A 22,496-nucleotide genomic window follows, 5' to 3' on the forward strand; every position below is an offset into this window, starting at 1 on the left:
TTCTTTCTCCTGCCTGGCTATTGGCTGTTCAGTTCTTTATTAGACGAATCAGGTGTTTTAGATGGGCAAAGGCACACAGCTTCACAGACTTAAACAAATGCAACATAAAAGAATCCAACACATCTTTGCATTATTAAACAAATGTTCCACAGCAAAAACGAATGTAACACATCTTCAACAATATTCCACAAGACTTCAAATTTTTCCTTTTCTTGATATGTTTCTAGTCTAGGGAAAGTATGTTTGTAAATAACCATGAAAATTTTCATGGTGAAGTTACAAAAGCAATTGTGATGATAACATATAGTGTATGGCCCGTATTTAGTCATAAAGGAATTAATTCAATGTAAAAGTTTGGTTTTTTTCCCCTTAAACACAGCAGTGAAAACCCAGTGCAATTAGCTTTATATATATTTAGAACAAAGGTAGAAACAGCTGTTTTTTGTGGGAAGAAATAGTTGAAGAGAAAAAGATAGCCAAAAAGCAGGGGTGGTGGTGTGTGTGTGTGTGTGTGTGTGTGTGTGTGTGTGCATGAGTGTATGAAGAAGGTAACTTTAAAACAAAACAAGGTAAGGGTGTTTGTAGTATGATAATTAAACATTTGAAACTAGGGCCATTCATAAAGATTTTTTTTTCAAATGAATTACAAAATGAGTTAAAGCAGAGAACATTGATTTTAGTACTCCAGTATTTACTCAGCATAATTCTCAAGTCATGCTTATCAGTATATATGTGACCTGAAGTTACAAATCTCATGTGTTATTTTGTATGTCTTCTAATATGTTGTATATAATCAGACCTCTGGAATGTTATTGTTGACATTACATCTTCTGTACTTGTGTATCACAATTATAGATTTGCCTAAGTGGGTTCTTTCCAAAGCTTGATGCAGACCACAGTTCCACAAGTCTTTCAACCCCAGAGAGAAGTTTCATCTTTATTAATAGTCGACCAGTACACCAGAAAGATATATTAAAGGTAATCACTTTTAGGAAGAAAAATGTGGATCAGGAATTTAATATCTTTTAAATAATTTTTTCTTTTTCTAAGTTATATTTTATGTGCCTGGTGCCTATGAAGGCCAGAAGAGGGCATCAGATTCCATGGAACTGGAGTTCCAGATGGTTCTGAGCTGCTGAGACTGAACCTGGGTCCTCTGGAAGAGCAGCCAGTGCTCTTAACCGCTGAACCATCTTCCCAGCCCCCAAAATTAAAAAACCTTAACTCTGTCACTTGTCAAATTGTTAGGGACCACTTCTAAGAACTTGGTTTAAAATAAGGAAAAGAAAAATAAGAACTTGGTTTAAAATAAGGAAAAGAAAAATAAATGAAATCACTTTCATCAAGCAGGTATTTTACTTATGTTTCATTTACTTTTCACAACTCAAAGATGCATTATCAGCCCCATTATGAGTGAAGAAGCAAATGTTAGATGGTTTTTAAAGTATTTATTTACTCACTCTTTTGCTCAGGCCCTTGAAACAGGATCTTGCTGCTAGTCCAGGTTGGCTTTGAGTAGTGGATCGGTAGATGTATCACCACACCTATTAAATGACATCCTGAGGGAAGTAACCGGAAAATAGCAGGGGGTCATTTGTACCTTAGGCCTTCAGATCTCCATGGCACTGTGGTTAACTGTGATGCCAAGTGCACAGTGTGTGTACATCTTAGGAGAGTCTGCACTCCATGCAGAGTCAGGGCCTCTGTGGGACTGTCTTCTTCAGGCAGGAGCCTGCACTTCCAGGCCAGCAGTCACATCTACGTACTCTTGTGGATTCACATTTTCAGTAGCATTTAAAGTTGGTAATAACAAGGCACTTTTGTGTTTTATTCATTGCATTTGTTTCTAGCTAATTCGACGTTATTATAATCTGAAGTGCCTAAAGGAATCTACTCGGTTGTATCCCATTTTCTTTCTGAAAATTGATGTTCCTTCAGCTGAGCTGGATGTAAATCTAACACCAGATAAAAGTCAAGTATTATTACAGAATAAGGTAACTTTTTTCAATAAAATTTGTATGTATTTATGCTATTTATAAACTTATACAGTCTTAACTGCTCCTCTATTTAAAAGACTGTTATATTTTTGTTATTATTTTAGATATTGTCCTTTTTTCTCAGTGTGCCCCTAATATATGTTCATTTGTATTCTTAGGAATCTGTTTTAATTGCTCTTGAAAATCTGATGATGACCTGTTATGGACCACTACCCAGTACAGAGTCTTGTGAAAATAACAAAGTAGATGTTTCCTCAGCCAACATGGCTGCTCATGAAACAGCAGAAACAGATGTGCTCTTTAATAAAATGGAATCATCTGGAAATAATTATCCAGATGCTGACACTTCAGCTGTTCACTTCCAAAATGATGAATCTAGAAAAAACACTAATCATTACTCAAAGCAACAGATAGATGCAAAAGGCCTCTGTGATGGTCGTTTTAGTAGTGAGCACTCTGGCATTAGTAAGGACCCCAGAAGTACATTTCAGAATATCCCCATGAATAATTTATCATCAGAGGATGTCCAGAGTAAATATAGCAGGACCAACCTTGCAGGTTCCAATGAGCATGTCCAAGGAGAAAATGGCAGGAATGGGACAGAAGAATGTGGGAGAGACGGGGGAGAAGCATTTCTTGAGAAATCTCTGGAGATCTGTTCAGATGACTGGAGCAAGGGAAATGTGTTTAATGCGATGGGAGAGAAGATCGAACCTGTGAAAATTTTAGTGCCACAGCAAAGTTTAGCATGTAAAGTTAGCAATGGTAGTTACCCAGCCCTTGCCTCAAAGGATCTCAGTGACAGTCCTTGTAGCAAAACATCCAATGTGATAGATAACAAGTCTGGACAGCTTACAGCCTATGACTTAATTAGCAACCGAGCAGTCAGGAAGCCCATGCCAGCAAGTGCCCTGTTTATTCAAGACCATCGCACCCAGTTCCTGGCAGAAAATCCGAAGATGGGTTTGGAGGATGCAGCGGCACAAGCTGAGGCTCTGTGGGAGACACTGAGTGAAGAGGAAAAACTGAAGTAAGTTTCCAGAGCGCCCGTGCCCCGACACTCAGCTGTTTCCGTTCTATATGACTCACAGGTTAAAAGCTTTCTAAACTTCCCATTTATGAGAAACAAAAACAGAAAATGCTTCTTGGCTTGACTAAAGTATCTTTCTTGGTATTATTTTATTGCTATTTTTGAGAATAGGGATATATTATTTTTAATTTTTGTTTTGAAAACATTTGTCATGTTTAGTACTTCTTTATGTACTGTATGCCACAGCCTCTTCAGTCTCAGTAACTCTCCACTTTCTTTATTTCTTTTTTCATTCATGTTAAAGAACTCTGGAGAAGGGTTTTTTTTAAGCCTTTGCATTAGAGTAGTTTTATATTTTTTACCTGTTCCCTCCTTTTAGTCGGTTCCTGAAATGAGACACAGTACAAAGGACCGCGCTGGTGGTGCAGAACCGGCTTAGTGCCTTTCTGCCTATATTCAGTATAACTTGTGGCATCTAAGTTTTACCTGTTTCCAATTTATAAATTACAGTGAGTGTTTGGGGGACGTAAATAAGTGATTTGAGCTGATTAAAATATTATTTGTATCTTCAGAGGTAAGTATATGTCCCAAAACAATAGAATGCGTATTTCTAGCTGGCTTGCACTTGTGGGAACTTTTTCCCTTGGGAGACATAAACAAACATGGATCTCCTTTCTTATAAAGCACCAAAGCCAAACCTAAGGACAGTTCCACCGAAGTCCACCTCATGGAACCAGTAAGTTTATTGGGCTTAATTAGGAGAGCATGGATGAGGGCTCACTTACAGGAGGATCAGTGGCCCCAGTTAGCTGCACCACTAAAATGTCTTCCTCCAGCACAGCTGTTCAGATGGCATGTTCCCTTCGGGGTTCTTCATTCCTTTGTATTCCTCCCACCTCCTGAGACAGTGACGCCGCCACATGCAGTTAAGTCAGAATTGCACACAGCTGCTGGGGAGGTGAGGGTCTGGTGACCTCCTTCCTCCCATGAGGGAGTGTGGCAGTCAGCAGGTTCCTCGGTCTTTAGGCTTACTAGCAGGCAGCCTCAGCTGCTCTGGTGAAGATGACGGCTGTCCCCTGCATGGGGAGCACTCAGACATACAGTTGTGTATCAGTACAAAATGCTGCATTTTGAATTATCTGGCCCACCAGAGAATAAAGGATAAAATTAGACTTCCAATCACTTATTATTATCTAATTATTTCAAAACTCTATCAAATATCTGGGGAAATAATTAAGTATAGTCCATCACTTCTGGTTTAAAATTCATTCTAAATAAATGTAGTTGGTTAACTTTCCCATGTCTTCATTTAATTCAGTCTTAGAATAAACTGTCAGTTACAAATAATAGTGATGACTATTAGCACATAAAATACTGAGCTGTGTTAGAAAACTGTTGTTAAAAGCAGCAGAGATCAAGTGTTTGCTCTCTTCTTCAATATCACACACATGACAGCGTGTTTAGGGGAGGGTGCGTTTGTGCTTTGTTCTGTTCCAAATATTTATCAGCGTGAGATGCAGTCAGCCTGTTACCCCATTTCATCCCATCATCCTATGCTTGGTTCTGCTGCGTGAATAGCTCCCCCATCATCCCTCGTTCCCCTCATGGTTCTGGGGCGCAACACATCAACTTCATAAATATGTGTGTATGTGTCCTTAAGAAATAAAAGTGTACATTCATATTTTAGAATAACCATAATATAATTGTTGTAACAGTTTTATATGTATAGATGCTTTGCCTGCATGTATGTCTGTGTGCCACGTGCATGCCTAGTGCCCATGGAAGCCAGAAGAGGATGTCAGACCTCCTAGGATTGTGAGTCTGTACATGGGCGCTGGGAATCGAGCCCAGGGTCTCTGGAAGAGCAGCTGGTGCTCTTAACCATGGAGCCATCTCTCTAACCCCTCATAACTTTTTAAACAATTCCACTCAGTACATGAAGAATCTTACATTGAACTACTGTACTGTACAAATAGGCTCACACAATTACAGTTGTCTTAAGTTTTACCTAAATGATACGGTTATGTAGTTTAAAGATGAGTGAGTTCTTTGAAACTTCACATGGTACCCCATAAATGTGTGTAGTTCTCTTGTGTCAAGTTGTCTGAGAAAGAAAACATACTTCCAGTTTCTGGGGGTGTGGCACTGTGCAAACACAGGAGCGAAGAGTTTCCCTCCGCCTTGCCGCATTTTCTCTTTGGTTGCCTTGTGAAGAGGGGTACACATTATCCTGCCTGTGAGGCCCAGGTTGTCAAACAAACCTCATCTGAAGTTTCCTTTAGTGCTGTTATGGAATCCATTTAGAGCAGGCCTCAGGAGCTACACATGGGACCTGCAGACAGCCATGCTTTTCTGGCTGTTGGTGTTTGTCTCGTTGTTCTGAGGAGCGGATCAGGTAATGGCTCTTAGAGCACAGAGCTTTGTCCACTGTGTAGAGAGTGCTTTCTGGGTTAGTGTGATTGGGGTTTTTAAGCTGTGGCATGAAACTTTGTGTTGTAAATGGCACTTTTCATTTGCTGTAAGTCAGTTCAATTGACATGGGTTCCAGAAACACAAAAAAAGTACTGATGTCTTGGTTTCAGACGCACAAATGATTTTTAAAAAGCAGAATGTTTAGGTTTCAGGGCCAGAGGCCCTGGGACCGTGATCCACATCCGGGCCCTTGCCCCGCGATCCACGTGATCGGGCCTGTCAGTTCTACCACAGCTTTCTTTCCATAATCCTCAGTTCTGCAAAGAATAGAAAGTGACCCAAGAGGAGACCTGGGAGTGCAGCTGAGCGGAAGAGCACCACCTGCCTTCCGCAGGGACCCTCCACCTCCATGGACCCGCCTGGCTTCCGTACCTGCTGTCACAGGGGCCTCCACCTCTCCTGAGGACCTGGCCTGCGTCCCCACCACCAGGGTGGATGCAGTTTCCCCTCCTGCTCTTCACACGTCTTCCCCTTTTTCTTCCTCTCTCCCTCCTTTCCATCTCCTTCCTTCCTTTAGGAAATACGAGTTAAGGTTGTTCTGGCTAGTCGCTTCAGTTAAGAATAACATACATTTTCTATTCATAAATAGTATACTCTGCAGTTTGCTGTCTAGTGATGACAGAATTTTATGGGTTTTTTAATTGAAACTTTAGTTTTTACTACAATATATTCTGGCAACGGTTTCCTCTCAACTCCTCACAGTGATCTCTACCCCCATACCCATCCAACTTAGCGCCTCCTCTCTCTCTCTAAAATACAAAGGATCAAGAAACACATACGGAAGTCACAAAAACACAAAACCAGAAACCAAAACCCAAATACATACACAAAAGATTAGTAAGAATAAGGAGGAAAAAAAAGCCCAAACAGTCTACAAAAATGCCATTGAGTACGTTTTGTGTTGACCATCTACTGCTGGGCATGGGACCTGACACACTGGAGAAAACTGATTTTTCCTTTACAGGTGGATATCAGATCATGTCCACACCCCTCTCTCAGTGCTGGGGCCCCATGTGTCTTGAACCTGAATTCAAATCTGAATCATTCCTGCTGTGTCTAGAAGACACTGCTTCCCTGGAGTCCTCCATCCCCTTGCCTCTGACAATCGTCCAGTGTGGGCCTCTGTTCAGTGCCTTCTATGGTCTTTACCGAAGAACTGAAGAGTTTAAGAAAAAGGAAATATGGAGAGTTGGGAGAAGAGTTAGCAGTTGTGTCATGTATGCGACAGAAAATAGCTTCCTTGTATCTCACTAACCGGGAAGGTTGTAGGGAGTTGTCACAGGAGAAAGTACACCATGCTGCTGAGGAAGTGAAGAGATGGCACAGGTGAGCATGTGCCAAAGAGAGATGGGAAGGTGGGGCAAGTCCAGCACTGGCCAGAGTTTCAGCATCTGCTGAGAAAGTAGGGTGGACTCGGGCTAGGGATGCTTAGGTCTTTTCTGATTTTTTTTGTTATCTTCTTTTCCTTACCTTCCTCTGGTGGGTTAGAATCCAGGTGTGAACCATGTACCTACCTCTCCTGCCACTCAGGGGAGAAAGGGTCCTTCAGTCAGTAGGTCTTAATTTGAGCTTTCATTCGCAATATATAAATATATTCCTACTTAAAATAACTAAGTGATGTTGCAATTTGGATGTTACTGGAAATGATAAATAAACTTTATAATTCAATGTAGCCTTTAGTCTCAGAAACATCATTTGACCTGACTGGTTAGTCAAGTCAGTGTGAATACTTTCCATTCAAGCTGCTAAGTCCTTTAATGGCACTAAATACAGAGGTAGCATCTGCTCTTACTTAACATTTACCTCGTATTATTTTGGACATAACTTTTTATGTTTCCCAAGGAACTAATTAAATAGACGTCTTGAATAAATCAAAAGATTAGTACCATATGCAAAAATTTGCACATTATAATTAATTACAAATGGTGACCTTTATCTTGAACTCATTTTCCACCCCATAGGAAAAGTCTGGAGTTCTGATGTCTAAGAGCTAAAAACAGACTTATTTCTAATGCCTGTGAAAGTAAACTATTAAAGATCATGTGTTTTGTGCAACTAACCCATATGTTCATGTTCTAGGTATAATTGTAAGAAAATAACTTTCGAAAGTATGAATATGAGAAGCAAATGATTAATTGTTCATCCAGTTTACAATGAAGCAGACATTTTTTTCAATCTTATCCAATTAACATTCAGCATTTCTTTATTCAGAAACATGTTGTGGCTATAAACTGCACACCATGTTGTAGTCTCTTGTTTCTTGGCTTCACTTTATAACATATATACAAGAGACATTCTGTAAAGTCTAAGCCAGCTTCTTACAGCACCAGAAAAAACCTAGTTCTCTAGGCCCAAGTTTAAAACTTACCAACTTTTGGCCAAATGTCTCATTCAACACAAGTATTTGTGTTTCTTTTTGCTTTTGTGTTTGTTGTTTTGGGGATTGAACCCAAACTTATGTGTGCTAAGCACGGACTCTGCCACTGAGTACAGCCCCAGCCAGGACATAGGCTTCCTGATAGCAACCTAAGAGTAAGCCTCGCCTTTTACAGTGTGCCAAGCAACTCACTGCTGATTACAGAGCTAGGCAGTGGATGTAAATTGCCCTCATACTATAAATGAGTACCCTGAGGGGCAGAACAAAATACTTTGCACTAAGTTTACATGGTTTCTAGGCAGCAGGAATATGCCAAGCAGGACACCAGGCTCTCTGGGGTCCATTAAACACTGTTCCCTGCGGTGACCAAGGAGCAGTTAATTCTCATGCGACAGAATCCATGTGGAGTGTTCAAGCAGAGCCATCCAGTGTCAGCCAGGCCTGAGCGTGGAAGCCAGACACCTCAGCTTCTCACAGTGTTCTTGACACCGCCACTGTGGTGGACTGTCCGGCTCTAGAAGCTTCCTTTAACTCCTTTTATAACTGAAAAGAAGAGACCCTCTGACTGTTTCACACCCCATACATTTGAAATACCCATCGTCTATGCTGTTGAGTTACATAGTTTAAATATATTGGATTTACTGGAATTTATGTTTCACCTGATGACTTTAAGTGAAAATAGAAAAATTAACATTAACTGATGGATTAAATGGTGTGCTTTTTACTCCGTCTGCTGTTTTAATGGCTTTATCATGTAGCCTTTTATTATTTATTTGATTTCGAAATGAAATTGCTCTATAGAATAATCTGGCCTTGAACTTGTGATTCTCCTTCATCCACCTTCCAAGTGCCTAGACTGTGGGCATACACTGCCATGTCTGGCTCCCCAACACTTTCTTAAATCTTTCTTTAAACTGGTAACATTTACCTACAGTGGAATGCAAAGCTCTTAGCAGTATAGTTCAGGCATTTTTGGAAATACACACAGCCACCACAATGAAAACATACGTTTCCCTCATCCCAACTACCTCCATGGGCAGACACTTTTTATTTCTGTTATATTACCTTGGTTTTACCAGTATTTAAACTTTAAATAACTATTTGACATCTCTGACTTTTCAACAATATTTCCACGACACATCATTTTTAAGTGGCAATGTCTAGTTTTATAAGAATAATAAGGTTTGTTAATTCAACCTCTAATTGTTGGACACTGAGGCTAGTGTGAATGCTGCTGCATTGGTCAGATATTTGAGGCTTTTTAAAATAAACTTGGTTTCCAGTTTAACATAAATAGAAAGTTAGATTTCATTCACCTTTTTGCCACGTCTGGTTCATCATATTTCCTGCCCTGGTTAATGTTCTTTGTTCACATATAAAGAAGCAGAATTTCTGCCAATCGTTTAAGTTGAAGTGGTTAGCAATGGTGCTGAGATCTGTCGTTTCACTGACATCGTATAGTCTGTTTATGCCTGAGGAGAAGAAAGGTGCACACGTTTGAGTGTGGTTCCCTAGTGCCCCTTCAACTCTGATAACTTGTCAGTTCAATCTTCTTCATCTGTGTTGTCAGTCTCTCCTTTTCTTGCTCTTTCTGTTTGTGTAGTGTATACATTTTTCGTTCTGTGCTACCTGTGGTATTTATTATGAAAGTAGAAGCCCATAAAGCTAGAAATCCTGTCCTTTAGTTAGATTTAATATAATAATGGGTGTTGTTGGCATTAGATCTGCCCTGCCCCCTGTTGTCTGTTCCTGTCTTCCTCAGAGCGGTGGCAGACGTAGTCAAGGTTTAAATGAATACATTTTAACATCTGATTTATACTCTTGCTTGCTTTGCTTAATACATCATGCATCCTTTTATCATCCTTCAGTTACAGTTAATACCACACAGTCTCACATAAACCTAAAAGCCCACAGATGTAATTGATTTCATGCTTATGTTATTCTTTTAAGAGTGCAATTACGTTAGCAGAAAACTTATTTTATCTGAAAGTATTTGTTCAATCTTCCCTGTGAAGGACATTTATGGTTGGTAGATGAGAAGCTGCATGTTTAGCCAGTGTTGCACTGTCCTTCTGGCTGACTGACTTGGGGAATTCAGCTCTGGTTTTCACCAGCTTGCTTCTGGCGTATCTGGCAGGCTTTGTTTGCATTAACCTGCCTGGAATTTTGTAGATTGATGACTCATCATTAAATGTAATTTTTTTAATTGATACTTCACGTGTTGGGATGCTTGTGCATAAGCCCCTGGCTGCTTCAGCGATCATGGGCTCCTTTCTTTCTTACTCACAGTGGTCTTTTCTGTAGCTCTGCTTTCAGGTTCACTGGCCCATCTGTTGTTTCCATTTCTACTCTGTAGAATATTCTATCCAGATACTCTTTTAGTTCTTTGTTTTTCACATCTTTCTATGTACACATATAAATTCTGCTCCTCACTCAAGCTTCCCCTTCAGTCTATCCTATTTCCCTGTTTTTCTCTGTTGCTCATCTCAGACTCCCAAAACATGTATTCAAAACTTTTTATTTATTATAAATCAGAGTCACTTTGAAGGTGGCTTTTCCTGACCTCTTCTCCCCTTGGCCATGACTCACAATTTTCTGTTTTACTTCTTGGGTGGTGACTTAATTGTGCAGTGGCCATTATGGGTGATGCCTGTTCACTTCAGATGTCGTTGAGTTTGAGGGGTTTTGTTTTGCATTGAAGGATGATGAGATTCACTCAGTTCTAGCGGTAGGGTTTTTCCTCTTATGATATGCCCCTCTTCTAGTTTTAATTGAAAGCCCAATGTGTTTACAAAGCCCCACATGTAACTCAGACACCAGACTCTGTCTCCCCTGCACTGGAAACAGCTGGAAACTCTGTTCAGCTCATTAGCCTCTTAATGTTTCCTGAGGGCTCCCACACATGGGATTTTCTCTCAATTTCAAGTACTGGAAGCAAGGATCTGTGTTCTGATGATGCAGGCTGGTTGGTGTTGTCTTCTAGCTAAGTTCCTGATGCTCCCACCATCTAATGCTGGATAAGACCTCCGTAAATGCAAATGCAAGTCCTTCCCATTTGCTTTTGACTGCTTTTCAGAAGCCAATTTCTATGCTCTGTTTGGAGTTTATCCTAAGCATGCATAGGAGGGTCGCTCTAGTACAAATTGTCTTATCATTATTGAATAACAGGTCATTATTCTTAATATAATTTACTTCAGATGATTATTATGTTTTTATTATGAGCTCATTAGTCCTGTTTTCTCTCTGTTCTTAGATATGAAGAAAAGGCTAAAAAAGACTTGGACCGATACAATAACCAGATGAAGAAAGCTATTGAACAGGGGCCACAAGTATCATTAAAAGATGGCCAGAAAAAGATAAGGGTTACCAGTGCATGGGGCTTGACACAAAAACACAAACTGAAGACCTCCTCATCTAATCAGCCGAAACTTGATGAGCTCTTTCAGTCCCAGAATGAAAAAAGGAAGAGTGAACATATTAAAATAGCAGAGGTCCCCTTTTCTATGGAAAACTTAAAAGTAAATTTTAAGAAACACAAGAAAGTTGACGTAGAAGAGAAGGATGAGATCTGCCTGATCCACAGTCTCAAGTTTCCTGATGCATGGCTGGTCGCGTCTGGAACAGATGTCATGTTACTGAACCCATACAGAGTGGAAGAAGCCCTGCTATTTAAGAGACTTGTTGAGAATCATAAACTGCCTGCAGAGCCACTGGAAAATCCAATTATATTAACAGAGAGGTATGGTGAAGTAAGAGTTTTTTAATGTTTAATGTTAAAAGTTGAAAGTTCTTTTCATAAGTGGCTCACATCTTGACTCAGTGAATCCCAAGCCGGTCTCTCCTGTGCCTTTGTGGCTTCTCTGGGGTGACTGACAGCTGGAGTGCTGTGGCTGTCTTTGGGATTGCACTACTCTGACATTGTCAAGTACACACCAGAGTGGAATTACACAGGGAGTGAGTGCCTTTAGCAGTCTTTACCAAGGTTCTTTGCCCCACCCTGTTTCTGCCCATGTACAAGTGTATACATAGATAGGTTTCCTTTCATTCATTGAAGTATGTGAGAATAATTCTGGCTCTTAGTCCTTTCATATACTCATAAAAATGATTGGTTTCTTACCTAATCAAAAATGTCTTTTTTTTTTTTTTTGGTTTTTCAAGACAGGGTTTCTCTGTAGCTTTGGAGCCTGTCTTGGACTAGTTCTGTAGACCAGGCTGGCCTTGAACTCACAGAGATCCACCTGCCTCTGCCTCCCGAGTCCTGGGATTACAGGCATGTGCCGCCGCTGCCACCACCACCCGGCATAAATGTCTTTTTAATACCTTACTCAAAAATAATAGCTTAGAATTATTCCTCATTGTTTCAAAGGGTTTTGTTTTGTTTTGCTTTTTTAGTTTTATAATTTTGGATTTAATTTCTATATGTAAGTTCTATATATTACATTTGGTTGTATTTTTTTATTGTGTGATTGATTTACTATGTAGCAGTCACTGGAATATTCTTTTATCTCTTTACTTTCTGATTGGCAGTGAGGTGTTTGGTTTGGTTTGGGATTTAAAGATTTTTTTAAATTTTAGTGTGTGTGTGTGTGTGTGTGTGTGTGTGTGTGTGTGTGTGACTCATATATGATTAGATGCTTTCAGATGCCAGAAGAGGGAGGGCATCAGACCCCTGAAACTGCAGTTACAGGCCATTGTGAGCAACCAGCTTTGAGTGCTGAAAACTGGATTCCAGTCTTTTCTGGAAGAGCAACCAGTGCTCTTAACCACTGAGCCATCTCTCCAGCACTGATATAGTGCTTACCTCTTTCCTCCCCTGTCTTTAACTGGAACTTAACCTTAGGAAGATAGGAGATTTAGGTTCTGCTCTCCAGTAGGTAGGGCTTGCTCCCAGTAGGAAGGTGTGCTTCAAACCTCCTCCGCACAGTTCACTAGCTTTGGACGAAGGTGCTCCTCCCTCTCAAAACTCTGTAGTTGGAGAGCCTCTCTCCAGGTGCCACCAAGCCCCTGAGGTCCCACAACCCACATAATAATCATACGGATACTTATATTATTTAAACTGCTTGGCCATTAGCTCAGGCCTACCATTGTCTAGCTCTTACTCTTATATTAACCCATTTCTATTAATCTATACTTTGCCACGTGGCTCCTGGCTTACCAGTACCTTACATCTTGTCATGGCCGCAGCTGGCAGAATCCCCCTCAGCCTTCCTGTTCCCAGCCTTCTCCTCTTCCTTGTCCCGCCTACCCTATCCTTCCTGCCTGGCTACTGGCAATCAGCACTTTATTTATTTTAACCAACCAGAGCAACACATTTGACATACAGAACATCCCACAGCAAAACTCCCCAACTTCCTCTCTATCTAATATCTAATAATCAGCTAATAATTGTTTCCTGAACTAGTTATATTTTTTCATTGTAAATGGAGTGCTTCTTTTATCTATCTTTTATGAGTAGTTTGCTTTATGTACAAATGGGTAACAACCAACCTGTAAACTTTTTTTTTTTTTTTTTTTTTATGCTTAGTTTCTAATCTGACACAGACTGATATACTAGGACAAAGTAGCTAAAACTCTGTAGTTTAAAGGCTGGTAAGAATGTTCTCAATAGGGTACAACACTAGATAACTTCAAAAGGACCAGGAATAAAGAGAGCAGTGTCAGTGTGTGGGTATGTTGAGGACATGGCCACCTAATAAAAACCAACAGCATGCGAATAGGAGAACACTTGTCCAGCCTGCATTTTCAGTAAGGCAGCAGTGACCACATGACAAAAACCTAGGACTGTCCACAGCATTTTTCGAGACCGACTCAGGAAGCTTACCAAAGGAGGAACTGGATGCAGGTTACTCATAACTTGACAGCAGTTTCTCCCTGTTTCCTCATGAACAGCCAGGACACATCTAATTTTGTAACTTAATTGCTTTTCTCAATGATATGTATAGATTTTCATTTACTTGTCAAGAAATCTTTTTGTCCCTGTCTAAACTACAGCTTCTTAAACGTGTTTCTCTGTGGGACGTCTGTTGTTTAGGGAGATGCATTGAAAGCTGTTGTTTCTGTGCCCATGCTAAAGGGAAGCAAACTTTTCTTGACTGGGTGTTGACACTGAGAAAAGTGTGGTTCCAGAGGTCCCTCACAGCTGACGCTGCTCTGCTAACGGCGTCCTGAACTGAGCACCTCACTGTGGTGGTTGGGTAGTTCTGGATTGGGTTCAGTGTTCTCAGCAGAATTCTAGTTGTGTAGCTTGCATCTGAAAGGAGTAATTGAACTGTGTATATCACACAAGGAACAATGGCTTCTGTTTGCTGAGCCCTGACTGGGTGAGGGAAACTGCTGTGATCTTACAGGGCTGGTCCGTCCCCTCACACATGAGGTAATAAACAGAACAGCTCTTGGGTGTGCTTACTCAGTCAGTCAGGGAGCCACGCACCCAGGATTCCTTTCTTTTCTTTTTTTTTCATTTTATACCAACCACAGTTCCCCTGCTCTCCCCCCATCTCCCCTCCACCCCACCCCCACCTGCCCGTCAGAGTGGGTAAGGCCTCCCTTGGGAAGTCAACAAAGTCTGGTATACCAAGTTGAGGCAGGACCAAGCCCCTCCCCGCTGCATCAAGGCTGAGCAAGGTATCCCACCATAGGAAATGGGCTCCAAAAAGCCAATTCATGTCCTACTGCCAGTGGCCCCACAAACAGATCAAGCTGTCACCCACATTCACAGGGCCTAGTTTGGTTGCATGCAGGTTCCCCAGCTGTCATTCCAGAGTCCCTTAGCTCCCACTAGCTTGGGTCAGCTGTCTCTGTGGGTTTCCCCATCATGATCTTGACTCCCACCCACCCCCCACTTGCTCATATAATCCCTCCTCCCTCTCTTCAATTGAATTCCAGGAGCTCTGCCTGGTGCTTGGCTGTGGATCTCTGTATCTACTTCTATCAGTTATTGGATGAAGGCTCTATGATGACAATTAGTATATTCACCAATCTGATTACCAAGGTAGGCCAGTTCAGGCACCCTCTCTACTATTGCTAGTAGTCTTAGCTGGGGTCATCCTTAGCCAGAATTTCCCTAGCACCAGGCTCCTCCCTAAGCCCATAATGGCTCCCTCTATCAAGATAACTCTTTCATTGATTTCCTTCTCTGTCACTCCTCCAACTCGATACCTCATGTTCCCATCCCCCATCCCCTCCTCTACCCCCACTCCCAGTTTACCCAGCCATCAGGGAAATGTAAATCAAAATGACACTGAGATACCATCTTACACCTGTCAGAATGGCCTAGATCAAAAATGCTAATGGCAGCCTATGTTGGAGAGGATGTGGAGTAAGGGGAACACTTCTCCACTGTTGGTGGGAGTACAAACTTGTACAGCTACTCTGGAAATCAGTATGGCAGTTTCTCAGAAAAACTGGGAATCAATCTACCTCAAGACCCAGCAATACCACTCTTGGGCATATACTCAAAAGATGCTCAATCATACCACAAGGACACTTGCTCAACTATGTTCATAGCAGCATTTTTCATAATATCCAGAACCTGGAAACAACCTAGATGTCCCTCAACCAAAGAATGGATAAAGAAAATGTGGTACATTTATACAATGGAGTACTACTCAGTGGTTTAAAAACAAAAAACAACAAAAAAAAAAAACAGTCATAAAATTTGTAGGCAAATGGATGGAACTAGAAAAAACCATCCTGAGTGAGGTAACCCAGACCCAGAAAGACAAACATGGTATGTACTCACTCATAAGTGAATGTTAGACACAAAGCAAAGGATAACCAGACTACAGTCCACAACCCCAGAGAAGCTAGGTAACAAGGAGGACCCAAAGAAGGACACACATGGATCACCCCAAGAAGGGGAAGTAGTTAAGATCACCCAGGATTCTAATACAGACTGCTTACCCATGGAGCCTGCACTTCATCCTTACCACAAGCTTTCAGATTGATTTCAGAGTTGGTGAGACAAGCTAGAAGTACAGCCAAAGCACTCTGTGATATCTGCTCTCACCATCTGTGGAGTCCTCAGCATTCTGAGTGATTGAGAGACTTCACTTGTTTTCCAAGGGGAATGGATTTGTAACAACATACTGCATCATCACACGGCGTTTTGTTGTGTACCTAAGTGGATCTCTCTGCTGTGGTAGCCTCTTTTGTGATGACTCTTCTGACTGAGTAGATCTCTCTGCTGTGGTAGATTCTTTTGTGATGACTTTTCTGACTGAGTAGATCTCTCTTCTGTGGTAGATTCTTTTGTGATGACTCTTCTGACTGAGTAGATCTCTCTGCTGTGTAGCCTCTTTTGTGATGACTCTTCTGACTGAGTAGATCTCTCTGCTGTGGTAGCCTCTTTTGTGATGACTCTTCTGACTGAGTAGATCTCTCTGCTGTGGTAGACTCTTTTGTGATGACTCTTCTGACTGAGTAGATCTCTCTGCTGTGGTAGCCCTCTTTTGTGATGACTCTTCTGACTGAGTAGATCTCTCTGTTGTGGTAGACTCTTGTGATGACCCTGCTGAGGCACTTTTGTCAAGCATGCTGTGCTTACTGAAAGAATCTCTCCCAAGGTTTGACCTAAAAATTTATCAGTTTTTGGAAGAAAAAAAAAAAAACATCTATTTAACCTTCTTGCTGTTGAAGAAGCCTCGAGTAGCATTTGATTTTAAGTGTAACTACTTGGGTAGCTTGTTGACTCAGGATGTGCTTTTCATTTGTGATAGCTACTTTAAAGGTATTTATTGTGGGTCAAGTTTTTATGTGTATTATATTTAAAGAACTACTGTTTACATTTCTCATTGAATTTGTAACATTTTGGAAGAGACAAGTTGTCCATTATATCTGTCCTTCCTCCTTTCTGGGCATGCTCTACAGTGGACCTCTTACACAATGCTAACAGAAGGCAGAGTGCTTCTGTAGAGCTCAGAACTTCCAGGAATGGTAACACTTTTCCAAACACCCTTGGATTAGCTCCCATAAATCCTCTTATTTCAATCTGAATATTTAACATAAAGAACCATAATCTCTTTCTTTTTCAGTCTTTTTAATGGGTCTCATTATTTAGAGGCGTTACGTAAAATGTCAACAGCTGAGCAGAGATGCAGTGGACCAACTTACCTGAGTGACCCTCGTCTTACAGCAAATGGCTTCCAGATCAGACTGATACCAGGTACAGTAGTGTGGCTTACTGTCTCTGACTTGAAAGACCTTTTTCCAAGAGCTGCATTTGACTTTCGGAGTTCTCAGGTGTATTTTCATTTCACTGAAAGTCATTGTCAGGTGTGCAAAAGTGGACTTCCTTCAGAGGGCCACTGAGGTGATCACTGCGCTTTCTGTTGTCTTCTGACATGGCAGCCCAGCTGCCTTATTGTGTTACTCAGCAATCAGAGCTCTTTGACTAAACAAGTATGTGGAATAAGGGAATGGTCTAATGAAAATGGCCATCTCTTGCTGTTTAGAAGTATTTACTGGTTTTGCCAAGTGACCTGGAGCATCAGCTGTCTCCCGTGCATGTCTGAATCCCATGGCTCTGCCAGATAGATTGAGAAGAATGTATCTACCTCGGGGACTCCGGTTTTCTTTGCTGGCCTTCTCTGTCCTTTGTAGTTTCCATACTGCCCTAGTCCCTGGGTCAGCCCATCTGTTACTTCCCTTTTCCTCTGTCCAGTGCCACACCCACCATGCAGGGAGATTCCAGTGCCTTAAATTGTCACACTCAAAATGTAGGAAGGGTTTTGTTTTTTTTTGTTTTTTTAAAGGAATGCTTTCACAGAGGCACAGAGGATGGTAAGCAGAAGCCAGAGAGATGGCTCAGCAGTTAAGAGCACTGGCTATTTTTCCAGAGCACCCACGGAGCCGCTCACAGCCATCTGTAACTGCAGTTCCAGGGGATCCAACAACCCTGTCCTTCTTGTGTTTCATATGGTGCGCAGACATACATGCAGACAAAACATACACATAAAATAATAGCAATAAATTTTAGAAAGAAAATAAATAACAACAATGTACAGAAGTATAGAGCTGGATATCTGGGAAAAAAAATGTTTCAATGTTCCAAACTTCACATTTTGCTTGATTTTCAGTTTGAAGGTAAAGACACCTCTGTGAATGCCTTGCCTCCATGGATCCGAGTGCTTATACTTGAGATGGAGATAGCGTGTCTAGATCACACATTTCTCAGTTTCTTCATTAGTAACAACTAATAACTTTTGAGTAACCATTATATGCAGAATACTCTTCAAAGAATTAGCATATCAGCCTATTTACTCCTGGAGCAGTCTCCAGAGTAGCTTCTATCTCAGTCTCCATTTTACAGATGAAAAGAATTAAAGCATGGAAGAGTTAAGTTTGCTCTAGAGGATAGTCAACGTTAGAGCTAGGATCGGAACCCACACAGCATGCCTCAAGAGTCTAGCCCTTAACAAATTGGCTACATAGTCCTCCATTGAAGTCAATATATTAACTAAGCAAAATCAGTGTAAACCCTGAGGTAACGTGAATCAGTGGCAAGGCTGGGCATGATGACATGTACCTGTTAACCATACCTTGAGAGGCTGAGACGGGAAAAGTGTTACACATTTGGGGCTAGCCTCATGTATATAGTGAGTTTAAAGCAGTCTTGGGTTACATAGAGAGACCTGTCCCAAAGCAAACAAACAAAAAGTAAACCTAGTACTCTGCAGTAGCAGAGTTCAAATCCTTTTCCAGTCTCCAGCCTCCCTTTCAGACCTGAACTGATCTGCAGTCATTTCTTCATTTCTTCTAGTTTTATCTTTTAATAGGAAAATTTGAAGTATGAAGAATGGAGAGGGGGGGTGGGGGGGGACTGAGAGAGAGAGTGTTAGAGTTGCTGGAAGGTGCCTTTTCTTCACATTTGTATAAATAGCTAAGAAGGATAGACTAGAGTCTGCTGTGTCCTCCTCCCTTCCTTGGTGATTTCGGGTCCCTCCTGAGAACCTTGTGCTCTCAGACTCATTCCATCTCCCTTTATTGAACTCTGTAGCTCATCTTTTAGTGCTTGATGATACAGTATCTAATCTTTCCTGGGAAGAACATTAGCATTCCTACTGTTCTGTCTGCCACTGTTGCTTCCTTCATTTGGACTTGAAACTAGACCATAACTGAGGACAGGTTAGAGAGTACATCGTTCAAGTCCCTAGATCTGCAACCCTTCAGGTTCTACCACACTTCTGTTGTTATTAGTTTACCATTAATCCACAATTCTGGGTAACATGATATTGATTCCAATATTAAGGATCCTGTCACTCAAATAGGATGAGTACCTTCTGTTCTCTAAAGTGATACTTTGGAATATACACTGTTGCGATGTTCTACCCAGTTACACATCCGGTCATGTGGCCTTTCATTTTAATGACTAAGTTACCTAAAACAGCTTAATAAATAACACCAATTTCTGGAATTTTTTTAGTTGAATCTTTGAATAATCACTAGTATTTTTTATTTCCCAAAATTCTATAGTAACAAGATACAGGGTCTGTTTTTATTCTTGGTAAGTTAAAGTAATTGAGGTCTTTAAATTAGATCTAAGGCCATTGGGCTAGACTTGAAATACAGGCAGCAGTTGAAAAAACACTTAAACCACCATGATTTTAATAAATGTCATGGGACTTCATTCTCTCTCCAAAGTAAGCAATGTTCTAAGCAATTTGAAGAACAGACCAGTAGGAACTGAGATTGAATTAAATTACATAAAGCACACGTGGTGTCACTGAGCACCTATGACTTAATTGAAGTCTTCTGGGAAATTATTATTTGTTCTCCATGAAGGAGCAAAACTGTCCTCACTAAATGTTCTAACAGTGATTTTTGTTTCCAATAGATAAGTTCTGGAATAGAATTTTAGCTAACTTAACTATGCCCCTGTGTGTTTTTGTTTTTTTCTCTCAGGAGTTTCCAGTACTGAAAACTACTTGGAAATAGAAGGCATGGCTAAGTGTCTCCCCTTCTATGGAGTGATGGATTTAAAGGAAATTCTTAATGCCATAATAGACAGAAATGCGAAGGAGCTCTCTGAGTGCAGACCTCGGAAGGTGACGAGTTATCTGGAGGTGTGCCTCATTGGTCACATGGGTGGCCTAAGTTTTACAGCTCTTAGTCAAATCTTTTTGTTTGGTTTTGAGATAGGATCCCACTCTGTGGGCCAGGTTGGCCTTGAGTCCTCAGAGATCCGCTGCCTCTGCCTCCTTCTTTAACTCTCTGCTAGGATTAAAGGGCTGTGTCACCCATTTAGCCCAGTATGGTTAAGAGTAGATTCTAAAATGTTTGTTTTCATAAATTGATATTTTTAAAATTTCAATAAAAATATTTCAGTGTAGAACTGTGATAAATGCTATGAGAGATCCTTATAATGCAGGGTTTTTTGTTTGTTTGGGTGGTTGGTTTGGTTTTTCGAGACAGAATTTCTCTGTGTAGCTTTGCGCTTTTCCTGGAACTCACTCTGTAGTCCAGGCTGGCCTCGAACTCACAGAGATCTGCCTGCCTCTGCCTCCTCAGTGCTGGGATTAAAGGTGTGCGCTGCCACCACCCGGCTGTAATGCAGTTTTTAGGCACTTTTATTTATGAAACATTCTGTAGGGTTGTCTTCTATTAATTTCATACATAATCTCAGAATGGTTTTCAAATTACTCAATTTTTATCCCATATTATTTGTCTAAAACATTGTATTATGATTCTGAATCCTTAGCTCTTCAAAAGGAAGAGAAAGATCTAAATTATTGTATAAATGGAACTAAATTGTTGAATAAATGGAAGTACTTTGGTAACACTATATCGCATCTACCAAAATGAGAATTGCAAAATTCAGTTTAAAAAAAGAACGTTCAGAGCAAATGGGGTTTGATGACGGGCCTGTCTCCCCAGCACTCAAAAGACCTCTGAGGCAGGAAGAGTACAGATTTGCAGCCAACCATGACCACATACCTTGTCTCAGAACTAAAACTTAAAAGAAGAGGACTGAGCCCATCCTAGTGTAGATGAAGGACCACGACTTTTGTCCCTCGTTAAAATCAGCTGGTGTTCTTTTCAAAACAAACCTTTGTTGTTTTCATCCTCTTTTTTGTCTGTGGTGTTCAGACACAGGGCATGCCCATCCCCGTGACTCTGGAGAGTACACTCAGACCAACTCTGCAGACCCCTTGGGAGATTCATCTTGTGGAAATTCCCAGCCTGTTGCCAGGGCAATTCAGCACTGATGGTTTCAGGGACCTCCAAAGAAGTCTTTTTATTAAGAGGAAAAAAAACAAAACAAAACAAAAAAAACATGTGGACAAGAAATAAGTTTTCAGAGATAATGGAGAAAAAAGCAGTTGAGACTAGACTCAGATGGTTTTGCTGATCTGAACCACATTGGAGTAACTAGGTATGATTGTTATAGGGAATGGTCTTTAAAAAAGGAAGTTGACCAGGCACACACACCTTGAATCTCAGAACCTGGGAGACAAAGGCAGGGGGATCTCTGAGTTAGAAGCCAGTCTGGTCTGTAGACTGAGTTCTGTGACAGCCAGTGCTACACAGAGAAACCCTGTTTGGAAAAGCCAAAATAGGTTGGTAAATATTCCAGTGTGGTGGAGAAACATTAGAAAGGACATGCATAATGGTCTCCGTATCAAGAGCCGAAGAAAAGAGTGAAAAAAATAATTTTTCCCTTTTTGGTGGTTTGTGTGTGTGTGTGTGTGTGTTTTGAGACCTCACTATATAGCCCAGACTGGTCTCAAACTCATACCAGTCCTCCTGTCTCAACCTCCCAAGTACTTGAAATTACAAGTGCACTCTGTCAAAGCTAGCTGAAAGGAAAAAGTTTTAGGTAATGAGGAAGCATATGAGACACTCCCTGCTGCAGGGTGAAGGGTAAGGAAACATTAGTGTAACAGATCTGAAACCAAGAGAACAGGTACAATCAAAGAAAGGACCCTCCCGGGAGGGGCAGGACAATCTCCAGGTGTCACCGAGGGCTCTTAAGACCTGACACTTGGGTTGTACCACACCAGTTAGTGGCATGACTCCAATATTGTTTGGTAGAATTTACCCTGCACTAACAATTAAAAAGTTGGATATGGTGAAAGGCTAAGGTTCAGGGAGAGAAACCTAAACACACTGTATTCCAGAAACTTGCTAAGTCAGCCCCAGTGCTGGATTCTGAAGAGTTCATTCACTACTCGACCTCAGGAGGGAAAGATGTTCCAGGGAGGCTGGTGAGTCTGAGAGTAAGGGGAGGTTAAAGGTCACAGGGAAGGAAAGATAGACTCTGTTGGAATACAGAGGGATGGTTGGAAGGGTGATGGACCTGTGGCTAAAGAGAACAATGTTAAAATGCAACAACTCTGGGGAGCAAAATCTCTTTAATACTAAAAGAAGCTAGTTTTTATAATTCTTTTCCCTAAGCCATTCTTCTTCCTGTATTGGAAACGAGCATTTCTATACCAAACCTGAGGACATTCTCTTTGGTTGTGCAGGCCTCATAACCCGTCCCCCAGCCGCCTGAAAGGCGGACTTCCACAGCAGCTCTGTCACGAAACCTCAGCTCTCACCAGCAGCATCACAGTGGCCGTCGTGTTACCCCTTCTCCCGCTGTGGCCGTCAGTGTTACCCCTTCTCCCGCTGTGGCCGT

At 41.2% G+C, this 22,496-nt stretch overlaps 1 protein-coding gene across 3 annotated transcripts in view; it reads left to right on the forward strand.

Moving 5' to 3' along the window:
* The window catches only part of Pms1 (PMS1 homolog 1, mismatch repair system component), a 95,134-nt gene that overhangs the window by 71,673 nt on the left and 965 nt on the right, over positions 1–22,496 (forward strand). For all 3 annotated transcript variants that reach the window (XM_036173153.1, XM_036173155.1, XM_036173156.1), the window contains 6 exons: positions 856–978; positions 1,851–1,994; positions 2,156–3,027; positions 11,130–11,615; positions 16,909–17,039; positions 19,778–19,938. In XM_036173153.1, the coding sequence (XP_036029046.1) occupies positions 856–978; positions 1,851–1,994; positions 2,156–3,027; positions 11,130–11,615; positions 16,909–17,039; positions 19,778–19,938 (1,917 nt within the window). The remainder of the gene's footprint in view (positions 1–855; positions 979–1,850; positions 1,995–2,155; positions 3,028–11,129; positions 11,616–16,908; positions 17,040–19,777; positions 19,939–22,496) is intronic.

This window comes from Onychomys torridus, chromosome 23 (genome assembly GCF_903995425.1).
Source record: "Onychomys torridus chromosome 23, mOncTor1.1, whole genome shotgun sequence".
In the NCBI taxonomy this organism is placed as follows: Eukaryota; Metazoa; Chordata; class Mammalia; order Rodentia; family Cricetidae; genus Onychomys; species Onychomys torridus.